The sequence below is a fragment of the Excalfactoria chinensis genome, chromosome 21 (genome assembly GCF_039878825.1).
Source record: "Excalfactoria chinensis isolate bCotChi1 chromosome 21, bCotChi1.hap2, whole genome shotgun sequence".
Taxonomy (NCBI): Eukaryota; Metazoa; Chordata; class Aves; order Galliformes; family Phasianidae; genus Excalfactoria; species Excalfactoria chinensis.
In genome coordinates, this window is record NC_092845.1 from 3,992,281 (window position 1) to 4,007,311 (window position 15,031).

The 15,031-nt window shown below is 52.9% G+C and overlaps 1 protein-coding gene across 7 annotated transcripts in view; it reads left to right on the forward strand.

Annotated features, from left to right (window-relative positions):
• The window catches only part of OPCML (opioid binding protein/cell adhesion molecule like), a 234,787-nt gene that overhangs the window by 141,379 nt on the left and 78,377 nt on the right, over positions 1 to 15,031 (forward strand). For 2 of the 7 annotated variants that reach the window (XM_072354748.1, XM_072354746.1), the window contains exon 3: positions 11,352 to 11,436. In XM_072354748.1, the coding sequence (XP_072210849.1) occupies positions 11,352 to 11,436 (85 nt within the window). Of the gene's footprint in view, positions 1 to 10,217; positions 10,408 to 11,020; positions 11,437 to 15,031 lie in introns of those variants that run through there. The other 5 variants (XM_072354750.1, XM_072354751.1, XM_072354749.1 and 2 more) reach the window with 5 other exon arrangements.

The following is a 15,031-nucleotide window of genomic DNA, read 5'->3' on the forward strand; positions in this document are numbered from 1 at the left end:
CTGCAGTGCTGGAGCATCCGTGCAGGATGCAGCTCTTCCCGGTGACTTTGCTGAACAGAGGCATAACAGTAACGCAAGTGCATGGGGAGTCATTATTCATGCAGATGATCCTCACAATTCAATAGAGGTAATTAGGGGAATGATGGAGGAAATTAGCACTTTTCCTGCTAGTTTATTAATATTAATAAAACGATTCGACGGTTAAAAATAATAATAATAATATTAATAGAATAAATACAAAACCATAAAAGATGCCTTCCAGCTACTCTGCTCCAGGCAGTCATCAACGGGTGGCTTGAATTATCCTCCAGAATCAGCTTTTTGCCCTTTCTAAAGATGGCATCGCAGAAGTGAGAAGGGATTGAGGCATACACAGCTCACATCTCGTCTTCTCCATAAGCAGCTGCTTCTTCAAGGCAGCAGGAAGCTTGGGAGCTGGTCTTTATTGTGCCAGTGGCCATGGGAGATAGTTGGGGATGTTTTCAGAGAGCCGCCTCTGAAGCTTGTTGTTGTTCTGCTCCTTCACTTGCTCCGCTCGTAGTTATCCCAGCAATAATAGCAAGAAAAACGTTCCCATTATCCCCAGTGGTTGGCTGTGATTTGCTGCGATGTGGTTCTGCTGGAAGGCCCATCCTAGGAAGCTCTCTCGTTTGCTTTTCCCATTGCCTCTCATGTTGCTCGCAGCAGAATAGCATGGACTGCTGCCCCCCATGTGCAGCGTGGCCTTGGGAAAGCGGTGTCATCTGCTGTGGCAGATAGGCTGGAATACATGGGGGGGGGGGGGTTATTTGCAGAGGGTGAGGAGATTATGAAATTAAAGGAGGCACAGGATGTTGTTAATGGAAACACGCGACAAATGTATTTAAACGTTAAAAATTTAATTAGAATTTTTTAGTATTAAAGTATTGCTGAAAGTGCTTACTGAAGCCCTCCGCTTTCTTTTGAGATCAAGGCTTTTTCCAATTTCCTGCATGCTGAGAAGAGAATTTGAGGTGAGGACGGGAGTAATTGGCGCCGGTTCACTTCTGGCAGTCGGGCTGGATGATCTTTGTGGTCTCTTCCAACCTTAATGATTCCATGAGTCTGCTTCATCTCCAGGGATGCTCACACCCAGCACCCATCCCATGTGTTTTGCTTCACCCCCAGCATTGCTGATGCAGCTCTGGGCTTGGGATCCCAATGGGTTTCCCTCTCCCATCTGCTCATGTCTCGGGAGCTGTGCCTGGTGCCGTATATCTGTGCGGAGGTGGCAGAGCAGGGAGGACCAGATGAATATTTCCATTCCAGAGGAATTTGCAGGGCTGGCAGTTTTAAGGGGTAAAGGGGGGGGAAGGAACCCTATCTCCCAACTTGTAATTTAAGCAGATCTGGTCAGGAACTGTCATTGCAGGAGGAGAAATATGGAACCTCTGGGGTTGTGTATGCAGAGTAATTTTTCTGACTTGAACTCTACTTAAAAGGGAGGAAATGATGAAAATGCTGAGAGCATTTTAAATGGACTCAACAGAGATGAGCTGCAGCTCCACTGATGTCTGTGTAGAGTCTTTCGGGTGTTGGCTTCCTCTAAACTCTCTCATAGCAGAGCTCATTGCAAGGCTGAGAAATAAATTGACTTCTCCTTATTAACAGCAAACCTTCTCAGATGAAGGAGAAGCGAGAGCCCTTTTATTTTAGTTATTTCTGTTGCTGCGTTGCAGTGTGAGGAGCATTGAGGAGCAGCAGCGGGATGCTTGCTCCCCATGTTGGCTCAGGATGGAGGTGGTCTCTGTGTACTGGAAGCCCCAGAGCTTCATCCTTGACCTTCGCACAGGGCTGTCTGCATTCGTCAGGCTCCCTGCTAAAAGCAAACTGATGGTGTGAGGGGTCAGAGAATGGGGCATTTTGAAAGAATATATAGGAATGGGAACCTTGCAGGAGCTCAAGATGTAACCCAACGTGAACTTCCTTTGGGAGTAAACCCAGACAGCTCCACTCCCAGCTCTGCTGCCCAGTCTTTGCCCCCCAAGCCGGGTGCATCTCGCTTCGCTCCGGCGCCTGCAGAGCGCACCGGGTGAAATCTTGCAGAAAAAGCCCTTTGCAATCAGCTGTGAACCTTCAGCTGTCAATCTGGGGCACGCTGTATTTCACTGAGCACAGAAGGCTCACTTGGGAGCAAAAGCAGAAAGGTGCATCACGACCTCAGGGCTGGACCTGGAGAAGAGGTGAATGCGTTCACTGCTTCTTCTGCACAGACCCCCTTTGCTCCCCGGCTCCCAGCCCTGCTGCCTCAGCTTAGACACAAGCTGAGAGCTCCCATGAGTCCATCAGGAAGATGTTTTGAAGGCTTGTGCATGCTGCCTGGCTGCCCCTGGAGAGCAGGCACGTGTGTGGGTGTGCAAATAAGCGTGCAGAGGGGATGGACCAGAGCAGGGGAAGGTGGGGAGGGATGCACTGCTCCTCAGTGCATGGCTGGTGGAGTTTGTGGGGTCCTTTGGGGTTGTCTGCACCGGGTGTTCCCTTGAGTTCCCTTGGGTTTGCTCAGAGGGGCACAGACAGGGCAGAGTGGACTCTGTTGTGATGTGGTTCAGTGGAGACAGTTGTGCCGTGGGGGCTGGAAAAGTTTCTTCTCTGAAAGAGCTGCATGTGGAGTGTGGGGGGGTGTCACCATCCCTGGGGGTGTTCCAGAGCTGTGGGGATGTGGCACTGAGGGATGTGGGCAGTGGGCACGGTGGGGATCTGGGAGGTCTTTTCCAACCTGAATGATTCTATGAGACCGTCCTCCCCAGCATCCCCAGCATCAGCCACCCTGTTTCACCCTGTTGGGAATGATATCTCCGAGGTGCCTTGGAGCCATTTGTTATCTGTTTAATTGGCTTGTGGGGAGGAAACTGCAGAGGGAAGTCATGCAGGGGAAGTTCTCATCGGTGCTGCTTTTGGCAACAGAGTCACAGCGTCCTAAATTTCTTTATTTAATTGCATTATTAAAAGTATAAATACAAGTAAATCCAGGAGGGCGGCCGGATCTATGCTTTGCATCTCTAAGAAAAGGCACTGTAAATGCCAGGGAGCACGGGGGGAATGATTTATTAGCCTGTTACCGTGAGTGACTGGGACGCTTTCGATGGAGTCCTTGCTAATTTCTAACAGCTGCATTAAATCACAGATGCTATCAGCTATTATAAAATAATCACCCGGCGGTCTGCAAAGCAGCACGAGCCCAGGGTCAGTGCTGGAGCCTTTCATTTGTTTCACATCTCAGCCCCTTCCAGTTCCTGCAAGGGGGAAATAAATAGGACCGGTAACGGCCTCAGTTGATCATCCAGGAGTTGACAATAAATAAAACCTCTATAAACCTTTTTCTTAAAAGGGCTGGAATTTGCAACCGAAAGGAAACCTTGTTTTGTGCTTAAATACGGCCGTGTGATGTCAGGACTCTTGGGCCCTATTTCTGGCTCTGAATAGCGGGCAGCCTGCAGGTTGATGGGGCAGGTGGAGCCGTTTGGGGATGCTGCAGGGAGAAAGAGAGAGGGTTGGGTGGCATTTGGGGCCGCCAGTCTCCACTCCATACTCCGTCCTCATTGCTCTGTGCTGTTTCAGACAAGTCACTTCTGGTTTCCTGAAGCTTGACTGCTTTCCTCTCTCGTTTGACAAATAACGTGTGTGTTTATGAGGCTGGGCTCCGGAGGGGGTTAATGCTTGGCCTGGAAATCTCTTTAGAAGTGCCAATTTGTAGTGACAGAGGAACAACAATGAACAGGAGAAGCGTTTTCAGGTCCAGGAGAAGTTAGTGAGTAGCTGCTCATCAGGAGAGCAGGCAGGGCGAGCTGCTCTAACAGGGACAGCTGTAAAGGGCGAAGGAGATGGGAGGGAAAACAACACAAATAAATAAAAATAAAGCAGTTAGGAAGAAAATGCCACCCATCTGCAGCGCTTGTGTTTGTCTTGACAGGTTTGCTTTATGTTACAAGAGCTGCTTAACGTGACAAATGCTGACTTTAATAACGACGTACGGGAGGAGATGCAGGCGGAACGATGGGGCCGTGCGCTCACTGCACTGTCTGACACTCTTACCTGGTGCTGACACAGGGGTCTCTGCTCTGCCAGCAGGGGCTGTTTGGGGGTGAACCAGCTGATCTCAGAGGTCTTTTCCAACCTGAACGAGTCCCTGATTCTGTGGGTTCTCCAAGGCTGTGCATCCACCAGGCACGTGGACCAGAGCTTTGGAGAGATCCTGGACTTGTGTTTGGCCAAGTGTCTTGCATCCCCAAACCTATTTGGTTTCCTTTGTCTTTTTGTGCCTTCCTATTCCCGCTGGAAAACAGGCTGACATGCTTTGCAGCCTGCAGGTTGTTACCTTGCTGCAGTATCGGAGATTGTCGGGTTGTCAGCAACCCGGAGATAGCACGGATTGCTGACAGTGAGCAGAACGAAGGCAGCGCTGTGTACAAAAACCTTGCTCAGCCTTTGAAACTGCAGTCAAACCCTCCCCTAAGGTTCCTCTCGCTCATAAAGCATGCTTCGTTTTCTTTGCTGCAAACCTAGATTTAAATCCCAGATTCCAGACAGACCCGGGCTTTGAAGAGAATTGGGTTGGAGGTTGGGAGCGAGTGGCTCAGACCTGGCTGACTCTGTAAGATGAATTAAAACTGACCCGGGAAGATGGAGCCGCTCACATTCACACCCTGGTTGTGCAGCTCGCATATTTATCTCCGTGTGCTGATACCACTGGGAATAAATCAGCAGCGACGTGCACACAGAGCAGGTGCTCTGGCTCAGGTAGCCACTCCAATCAGACTCCTGTGGGTGTATATATATATATACATATGTGTAGGTGTCCAGGGTTTTATGGGCTGCCTGCTCCTTCCTGTCTCTGAGCAGTTTGTAGCCACCAAGATGGGTGGCCCCCATGTCACCTGCATGTGAAAAATAGCAGTGCGTGCTGAGGAGAGTGGGTTGATTTGATTTTCTTCTTTCGGCCTTCCCCATTTGTGCTGGGGACACTGTTTCTGAGCTCCCAGGGCAGCCGAAGCCTCGTGTTCCCTATTACAGCATGGAACGTAGGTGGCACGGCTGTGCTCTGATCATTTCTGTGTCTCTGTGTTTTGTAAATAAGCCCGGAGGCTACGTGGTGGCATCGTATTTAGAAACAGGATAAACAGGGCTCTCTGTGCTATCTATTTATTCTTCTATTCATTCAGTCAAGTGCTCACAAAGCATTTTGTGAGCATCTATAAATTGAGCCTTGTAGTGCGGCTGGGAAGTGGAAGGAAAGTCCTTCTGCTTTGGGCTGGTGGGGATAACTGAGAGGCCAAGGCAGGGGAGATGCTCACAAAAGTACCTGCCACACATTCAGGTTCCCACGAGCATCTCCAATATGGGATTTTAGACCCTCAGGGATGCAGGGCTGTTACCAGCAGGGGTTGTGCAAAGCAATGGGAGTGCCGTGATGATGGGGAAGGTTGGCAGTGCCGTAATAGGGTGAAGCAGAGATGATGATATTTGCAGAAGCTGACGAGGAATCAGAATGTTTTTGTTGCTCTGTGTTGTGATTTCTCCAAAGCAGAATCCTCCACGCAGCGGGGTGAACTGTCACGTGTTTTGGTACGGAAATGTTTTGTTAACGAAGCAAAATGTCACATCTGTAATCACCCACATCTCCCATCCCCTGAGAATGAGTTCTTAAGGGGAAAAATAAACCCCACATGGGAGCTGAAAACTTGCCCAAGTGCAACTGCATACCAACAGCAATGGCAACAAAGGATCTTGGCATTGCAAAGCAGAGCTTAACATTTCACCCTCCCCAGGAAAAAAATAGCATCCTGGACTGGTGTCAGAAACGCTGCTGGAAAATGCAGTCCTTGAGTTTCAGGCTCGGCCCCGTTCTGCTGCACCTGAGTTTCTCGGCCTCTTTGAGGACTGCTTGAGCAGCGCTGAGTGTTTGCAGAGTGCTTTTTTCTTTAGTGTTTGGTGTAAAAGAAGGGCGGCTGCTTTTAGCTCGGCGAGGTGGGTGCCATCAGCGCGGCCTCCTTTCTGAAAGCCATCAGGTTTTCCTCTGCTTTGAGCATGCCATCTGTCTGCCTCATCCAGGGATTTGAGCTGCACGCTGAGTATTAAGTGTAAAGCAATCCCATTAAAACCATCGGTGTGAAGTGGAGCTTGGTTTGCACATCCTGCTGAGCTGCTGCCCTGGATGCATGATGCCCCAGGCTGGGCTTGCATGTCTTTATGGCAGCTGGAGGGGGGTGTCTGTACCTGCATGTAGGGCATGGCAGAGGGATGATGTGCTCTGGTCTATCTGCACCATGCCAAGCTAAGACAGCAACCAACCCGCCCTGCTGGTGATCTCCCTGCTTTGCCCTTTGCTTGTTCCCACACCTTGGGGCATGGTGTGAGTGCACTGAAGTGGAACCCTTCGTTCCCAATGACGCTCCATAGGGACCTGGCAGCCCACGGTCCATGGGGTGATGGAGCAGTAGGGCTGGAGTTTGCATTTTCTGCCACGCCGAGCTCAAGCAGCACGATCAATATGAAGAATAGTCTGTGGGTTGGTTTTTTTTTCACAATTACCTCAGCTTTTTTTTTTCCCTTTGCTAAATTCATGCGATAAAATGCATTAAATGTAACAGCACGGAAAATAAAAGTTGGGTTGGTTTTTTTTTTTGCAGAGAAATCCTGATTTAGTGCCAAGATAAAACAAGATAAAACAACTGGAAAAATTAAGTGGGATAAATAAATCCTGTCCGATAGAGCCGAGGGGTTGGGGGGGGGAGGAGGAGAGGTTTGCACTTTGCATGGAGAGCTGCTGCTGGGCGAGCAGCTGGGCAGCTGGACCAGCTGCGGATGGCTTCAGGAAGGCTTTCATCCTGGAAGAGTGTTTTCCATAGGGAAGAGAGTTGCTTTGCTGGTGTTGTTTGCAGTGCAAAGGGATGCTGTGCGTTCCGAGGTTGGAGTTATGTAATTCTGGTGGTGCTGTTGCTGTAAGCACGCTTGCCCTTGGGATCTCCTAAGCAAGCAATAGGTGTGGAGTGCTCTCGCTTTGGGGTGAAGAAATAAGAATAAGGTATAAGCACGAAGCAGGGCGAGGTGTGGGGGAAGAGCTGTCGGGCTGAGTTGCCAAATCTGCTGGGTAAAAATTAGCAGCTGCAAGCGTGCAAGGAGGAAAGGTGGGGAAGAAAAGGAGGGTAGGGACAGATGGAGAGAAGGAGGGAGAGAAAGAGGAGGTGGGAGAAAAGGAGGAGGGAATAATAGTGCAGAAAAGCTGTGGTTAGGAATCCCGTAGCCCTGCAACCGGATGCCACCTGTATGTATGTAGTGGGGTGCCAACGTTGTGCAGCTCTGCCTATCCACCATGGGGCTGAGCTGTGTGCTGTGACCATCTGGTGTTCCTGAGCAGCTTTTCCTCCTTGGCTGTGCACAGCGTGGGCAGGAGTTGGTGGGGTGCGCCTTGCATTGTGTCAGGGATGTCCAGTTTGGGACAGGGGAAGCCCATGAGTTGTATTCCTGGGAAGGACGTGGGTTGTGAATATCTGCAAGGAGGTGGCAATAATCCTTGGGGCTCTTCTGGCTCCTCTGGGTGCCTGTGAGCATGGAGGTGACACTTGGCGGCCAAATGCCATTGGGATCCAGTGCCATTGGCTGGCCCACCCCTCACTGTATTGTCAGGGAAGCTCTGTTGACTCTGAGCTGCCCACACAGCTCCTCTGTGCTTCCCTCTGTTGGAGCAGGGGAAAATAACTTGAGGTTGGAGAAGAAAGTCAGTGAGTGGGTCCTGGAGCCCTTGGGCTGCTCCCCAGTGCGGAGCAGCGCTGCCACTGAGCGGCTCGTGGCCCCCGGGCTCCGGTCCTTCACTAATTACTTCCAGGCCTGTACTCTTGACATTTGCAAGCTCCTGATTAGAGCAACGAGGGAGAAATCTCCAAGGGAGATAGAGGCCAAACTGCGCCACTAATAAAAGCGGAGATTGACAACCGGCTGGGAAGGCAGAGAGGGAGGTGGAGGGACTTGTCCTTGCAGTCTCGGTTTCTTTCTGAGCCTCTGGGATGATGAGAGAAGGTCAGGGCTTGTTAACGTCACCGTGAGGAGCAGCATCCGCCGCTGCCATATGCCTGCTGCCCCCAGGGCTCGTGCCAGCCTCCAAGTCCCTCTCAGCTGCACGGTATTATTAGACATGGACCTGAGCTGAGGCCACCTGCAGAGCACCCCATACGACCCACGGTCTGCAGACGTCTGGGCACAGCCCAGCCCTGCTTTCCTGCCTTCTCATTTGGTGTCAGGGTCGCATTTTTGCAGCCTCCTGCATTTAGAACTTTCTCTTCCTTGCCCTTTTCTCCTCCACGTGCCAGCTTGCTCCCTTCATTCAGTGGCAGTGACAGTGATGGGGCATCCCAGAAGATGGGACAGGAGAGGCTCCAGCTGTTTGCATTGCTTTGGGGTGATGCTCATGTTATGGAGCCCCACAGTGGGAGCTGCTCTGAAGGGAGACACATGGCAAAGCAGCACAGGGACCGTGATGGTGAGCAGCTGGCAGTGGGATGTCACTCCCTTGTTAATCAGAGGAACATGCAGGTGTTTCTGTCTCATCCATCACCCCTTGCTGCTACCTTCCCAGGCACAAGCATCATCACTGGGGCTGTGGAGGAGCGGGGGAGCTTGGCTGCAGTGAAACATTGCTTTCCTCCTTGTATCTCTGAGCCCAGAGTGGCCTCGGGGGTGAGCATGGTTGAGGCGTATTGCCTGCAGCCTCCTGCAGAGCTGTTCCAGGCTGTTGGGTCCATACCCAGTTAGGTAGGTTGCTGTTACATAAATATGCAGAATGCTCTCTTTCCAGCCCCCTCTTTCCCCTCCCCAATGCCCCATATATGCTCACCTGTGTCCAGCTGTCTGCAGCAGCCACTTCAGCTATCCATCTATCCATTTATGCCCTACCTATGCATCTGTTCATATAACCACGTCCCTCCAGCCTCCTCAGAGTCTCATTCAGAGGCAGACAGACTTCTTCTCCTTTCAGTCTCCCCTTTCCTGAGTCGCACTGTCTTTGGCAGGCTCGCTGCTATGCACACTCCTCGCCTACAGCTTCCTATCCCAAGGGGTAAACAACATTTCCCCAGTGGAGCATCTGGTCCTTGCAGCATCCTGCCTCTGGAGCTGCTCTCAGTGCTGGAGAAGGCTCAGCAGTGCTTGGGGTCGGGCTCTCCGATGGGTAAGGAGCTGCAGTGGGTTTTTGCTGACTCCTTTCCCTCTGCTGCTCCTTCCCTGCAAGCAGCTTTGCTTCCTCCGTGCTGAGTGTGAGCAGATCAGGCAGGAGATGGGGTGTCCTTCATCCCTGTTTTTCCCCTCAGAGGATGCCTGCATGTTCAGGGTTAAGCTAACTTTCCAATGGCAAACTCAGCCCTGCTTTCTTCCGTGCTTCCCTCACTGCCCTATTTATCCAAGCTGCATTGAGCATCCCTCCGGTGCCTGCAGCCATAGCTAGTGCCGGGAGCCAGGCGCAGCTCTGCAGCACTGGCCTGTGGCTGGGGACGTATTTAGGGTCACTGCATCTCACTGCCACTGTGCTCTGCTCATAATCGGCCTCGGGAGCAGATCTCCATCAGTTTGAGTAGCCATGTGTGGGTCTCTGGACTAGGCTGGGGCCATAAATTAGTGAAAAGCCTTTCACAGATCCTTCCATTCTTCCTCTAGCCTCTTCCCCAAGAGGCATTCAGCAGAAGATGCTCTTTGGGGGGACAGCACCCAAACATGCTGTCCTATTGATGTGGGCACAAGGAGTTGTACAGCACGGTGTGGGGAGCAGCAGCAAGGCACTGAGTTTTGTCTGTCGGCACAGAGATGTGTCTGGTCTGTGAGGTCTTGGTGCGCCCTTTTGCTCTTGGAGCAGCTGAATGGAGGTTTGGGGTTGTCTCTGAACAACAAGGCAGCTATTTGCTGCTGGTGTCAGGGGCTGCTCTGGTGGGAGCAGTGAACCCAAGGGCTTCCCACTGCAGTGTCAGGGCAGAGCAGGCGTGAGGATGGCAGGGACAGAGCACGGCAAGCCCTGGAGCTCCTTTGCATCCTACACAGTCCTTTGGGGCACACACGTGGTGAGAGGACACCACATCCCCCCTGCCCTAACCACGAGCAGCCTTCAGCCCTTCTGCTGCGCAGACACAGGAGAGAACGCGATGCCCGCTCTGTGTGCATCGGAGGAGCATCAACAGGTGGATGCAGGGAAAGAAGCAGCGAGGTGTGGCCGGGTGGGCAGGGCAGCCGGCATCCCGCCTCTCCTCGGGGGCTGCATTGCGAGCGCGGCGGCGTTGCACGCCGTGTGTTGCATGATTAAAGCCCCATCTGCAGCAAGGGGCTGCGAGGGTTAACGCGGGGCGCTGGGCTGCAAGCGGCCGTTCCTTTGCTGGTGTGCGGAGCTGCGAGCGAGCGGGAGCCAAAGTGCCGGTCAGTGATGGAGCCGCTGCCATGACAACCCCGGGCAGTCAGCCTGCGTGCCGCGCAGGGATGCTCCCGAGCAGCTGTGCCGCCGGGGCTGGGATGCTGCCGCCCTTCTGCACCCCGTCCGCCCCATTGCTGCGCTGAGCAGCCCCCACTGCAGCCCCCGCCTGCAGCCACCTCCTGCACCCAGCACTGAGGAAGCACCGCGTCCGGACCGTCGCCTGCAGCTCCGCGGGGAAGTTTCGATCTTGCGTCATTTTGGGGAGCTTTGGTGTTTTGTTTTTTTTTTGGGCTTTTATTTTTTATTTATTTATTTATTTTCCTTCTCTCTGTTTTGCTTTTCCCTCTCTAAAAAGCAAAACGAACAGCAACCAGCCGGCGACACCCAACTCCGAGCCTTGCTCTGCTCCCCCAGCCTGCTTTTATGGCCGCCCTCCCTTTTCCTGCCAGAGACACTTACGTTTCCTCCTTGGGTTATAAACTTTTGATGCCAGCTCTCCGCAGCGCGTGCCCAACTGAATCTTAAAGTAGCGTCTGGAGCAGACACAGCTCTGTGACCTTCATCTCTTGCTCCGCACCTCCTCTCCTCTTCTTCCTCCTCCCCTCCCGTCCTCCTCCCTCACCCGAGGATACTGGGGACTCCCTCCGGATGCCGCTCGGCAGGCTCAGTGCTCGCAGGCTGCCTTTCCAGGGGCTCTCCTGATCTCCGTGGAGCTCCGCATCGCTCGCCTCCGCGCCCGCCCCGGTGGTTTTGCTCCCCCCCGTCCCCACACACACGCACCCCCTCCCTCCTCTCCCCCCTTTTCGCTCCCGGTGGCCTCGTCGGGTGTGTTTTTTTTGCCTGGTGGAAAAGTCCCTGCTGCCCAGGATGGGGGTCGGTGGGTGCTTAGCCCTGCCCTGGAGGTGCCTAGTCGTCCTCTGTCTCAGGCTGCTCTTCCTTGTGCCCGCAGGAGTGCCCGTGCGCAGCGGAGATGCCACCTTCCCCAAAGCTATGGACAACGTGACTGTGCGGCAAGGGGAGAGTGCCACGCTCAGGTAGGAGCTGCTGCCTCGGCTTGGGCTGTTGGGGGATGGGGGGGGTGTCTCGTTGTGCTGTTGTGTGCGTGATGGGATCGGTGCGCTGCGGTGAGATCCCAGTGTGCGTAATGGGATCTGTGTGCCGTGCGGTCCTGGGACCGGCTTGTGAGTTTGCAGTCACCCTGGGGAGGGTGCGTGGCTGGGGGCTGCACATGGGGTGTCCCCTCCTGCCTCTGCCGGGTGTCAGATGTGGGGCTGACAAAGGGGTGAGGTGGCAGACAGCAACCGAGCGCTGCCTGCAAGTTGTCTGCATGCGGAGGAGGGTCCGTGCCGTGCCGGTGGTTTGCAGGGCTGTGATGCCTTGGAGGTGTCGGTGCCTCAGCTCGATCACTTGATAGTCTCTGCACGAATCTGTTAATATCAAATCAATCTTTTACTCCAGGGGTGCATCTTATGAATTCTGATGGATGTTTTACCTTAGCGCGGGTTGCTGGAGGAGAAACGCGAGCGGCTTAGATGCAGATGGGCCACTTCTAGGTTGCACAGTACAGCAACAGCATCCCTTCTGATGGGAGTTACAGGTGTATGTGGTGCATCTCCTGTGTAGGACACGGGCTCTCAGCAGACATGGCAGCGGTGTGGGTGATGAGCAGAGAGCGCACAGTATCGTGTCAGGGCTTTGGGTTGTGCTGTGCAGGTCATGCTGTGCGTGCTCCCTTGCTCAAACCCAGAGAACCGGGGCTGCAGCAGACAGCAGCTGCTCCCAAAGCCACGAGCAGGTTGAGAGCATCGTGCTTTCCGTTAGCTGTAAAGCTGGGGCTGCTTGAGGTGCAGGGCCAGGCACGCTCCTTGTGGTGTGGTCTGTGAGAAGGGAAACATATGGTACATAGCGTGCATAAAGGGGCTGGGTGCTGCCTGGATGGTGGGGATGCTCAGTACACTGCTGTGCCCTCTGTGGAGCAATGCCCTGGGAGATGCTGTTGGGAGCCCCGCAGTGCTGAGAGCCTGAAAGAAGGCAGCAGATGGATTTCTGGCCAGGGCTAGAGATGTGTCACTGCTGTCTGTACACCTGCCCAGTGTGTGCGTTGGGAGCTGCAGCTGTGCAGTGCTTTGGGACACTGCTTCGAGCCTGGGGCTGGGGACCCACTGGGACACCGTTGTCATCATACCATACAATGGCACCATCCCACAGGTGATGCTGGTGGCTGGCAGCAGAAGCGGTGCCCATGGGCTTGCTGGGGGTGAGAGCTGCAGGTGCTGAGCCCCCTCCCCAGGGCTGAAGGCTGTTGGGCTCTGTGCTGGCCGAGGCTGCTGCCAGCAGAGGGCTGACTTGGATTTCTTTCTTTTTTTTCCCTTTTTTTTAAAGCTTCTGGCCTCCTTTCGGTGAGAGGGGATGTTTGGGAGGCAGGCAGACTGGAGTGAGAGGCTCCAGCCTTCCTGTAAACTCTGCAGCCCCCAGTGGGACTTAGAGGGACCGTTTCCATTCCCAGCAACTACTCCTGCCCTTGCTCTCTGGTGCATCTTCCTATGCTCTCACCTCCTCCCATTCTATCTTTAAGTTCAGCTTTCCCTGTTGCAGTCGCTCCACTTTGCTCTTAACGCCCCAGTCTTATCTTGCATTGCTGTTTCCCAAAGTTTGCCCGCTTCCCTGCAGTCTCTGGGCACCAAGCAGCCTTCTTTGGTGCTAAGGGCTGGGATGGCATTACAGGCAGCAAACACAAAGTGGAGCACTGCAAGTAGCAACGTGCAGTAGCAGCAGGGAGACGTGGAGGCCTTTCAGTCTGGGCATAGTTTTCCTGTGTTGGATTTTGGGCTCTCTTCATTTCTCCAGCCTTTTTCTTAGGGAGGCTCAGCATCATCGTTACAGAAACGAAGGCTCCATCTGCAGGCAACTTCTGGGTCATCTTAGCTCAGCAGCAAACGCTTCCCCCCACAGGCAGAGCTTGTTGATAATTCACTACTTTTTCTTATTGTAAGAACAAACAATTCCCATAATAGTCGTGCACCTTTCCTCTCCAGGGAGCTGGCGGCAGTTTGCAAATTCTCCGTGTGCCATTAAAAATAAAACCAAGCTTCCTGCTCTGTGACTCGGAAATGCAGAACCTGCTGTGAAGCAGGGCAGGTGTTTGGATGGCTGCAGCAACCCAAGCTGTGCAAGCTTGGGGTGCGGGATGGAACAGCAAGCACGCTGGTGGCAATAAGGGAGGTAGGGATTGATTTCCCAGCTGGGATTCAGTTCTGCTTTTGGGAAGCAAAGCCTCGGTGTGGACATGTGCTCCCTTGGGGGGTGTTGTCCCATAGGATGAGCCCAGCCCGAAGCCTTGCTGTGTGTTTTAACCCATCTGCATCCCACTTTGTAGCATCTCCTCCATTGCCAGAGTTCAGCAGCGATCCGGGGTTGAACTGCAGGCAGAGCTGCTGCGGTGGCAAATATTCAAGTGGTGTAAAAGCAGGGATATATAGTAAATTGGGTCGTATTGCTGGTGCTGCCAGCAAATCGACCTTTTATAACAGGCATCAGTACAGTTCATAAAGACGTAAAACAACAGCTGCTCAGAATTTCAAGGCTTTATAGTTTTATCTGTATTTAAGAAATATTGGCTCTTTTCTTTTTTAAGGACAGAGGCAGCGTGTGTGTGTGTGAGTGCCTGGAGGGAGCACTGGGATGGATGGGTGCACTGGGCCTTGTCCTCAGCTGTCACTGCAGGGATACCAGCACCTGCTGGGGCTCCTTGGCTGCTCCCTGCCTCAGTTTCCCTGTCTGTAGGGTGGAGGCAGCAATGGTTGTTTCTCAGGGGTAATTAGAAGAGAAAGCTGGTCGACTGTACCAGAAATAGGTATCTTTACCTGGGTTTCCCACTAAGGCACGTAACAGAGATGCTTTTTCCCTCTCTTTGAAGGCATTTTCCCACAAAGCCCCCCTCCACCTTTCCATTCACTGCGCCCTCCCTTGTTTCCCATTGACAGAAAGGACCAAAAGAACGGTGTAGCTTTACCAGCTCCCCAGTGACTGGCTGTCTTTTGTCCATTAGCCACTATGAGAACAATTCCAATTACAAGCAACAACAGCAAAGGGAAAAAAAGAGAGAGAGAGAGAAAGCCAGAATAAAAACATCATGAGACGCCGTTCCTCCATTTATTTTTGCCATTATAGTTTTAATTATTTCTGACAAGGCTGCTGCTGCTTCTCCTATGTTTTTCTTTATTTATTTATTGGTAACCATCTACCGCAGTCTGTTTCCCAGCCAAATACAAGCAGCAGGACCATGGGCTGTGGGTGCAGGACTGGGCTGTCAAGAGGTCAGCTTGGCTGCTTGCTTTCTCCATTGCCCTTACACATAGGCTTGGTCAGATGGCTGCCAGCCCTTAGTTTCCCTCCCCATTAATGGGGGTGGTGATGCTCCCCGTTCAACCTGCAACCGATGGGGAACAGAAGCATTAACACATCCACGTCTCCGCTGTTAAATCTGTGCTGAGAACTGGGCAGAGGCTCCTGCTTTTTGTGTGCAGATGCTCATAGCATGGGGATTAGCATGGAGCAGATTAGTGAGGACTTGCTCCATCTCTGCCCCTTTCCTTCCCCCTCCTCCCCCAAAAGTTTTCTGGAGCAGCT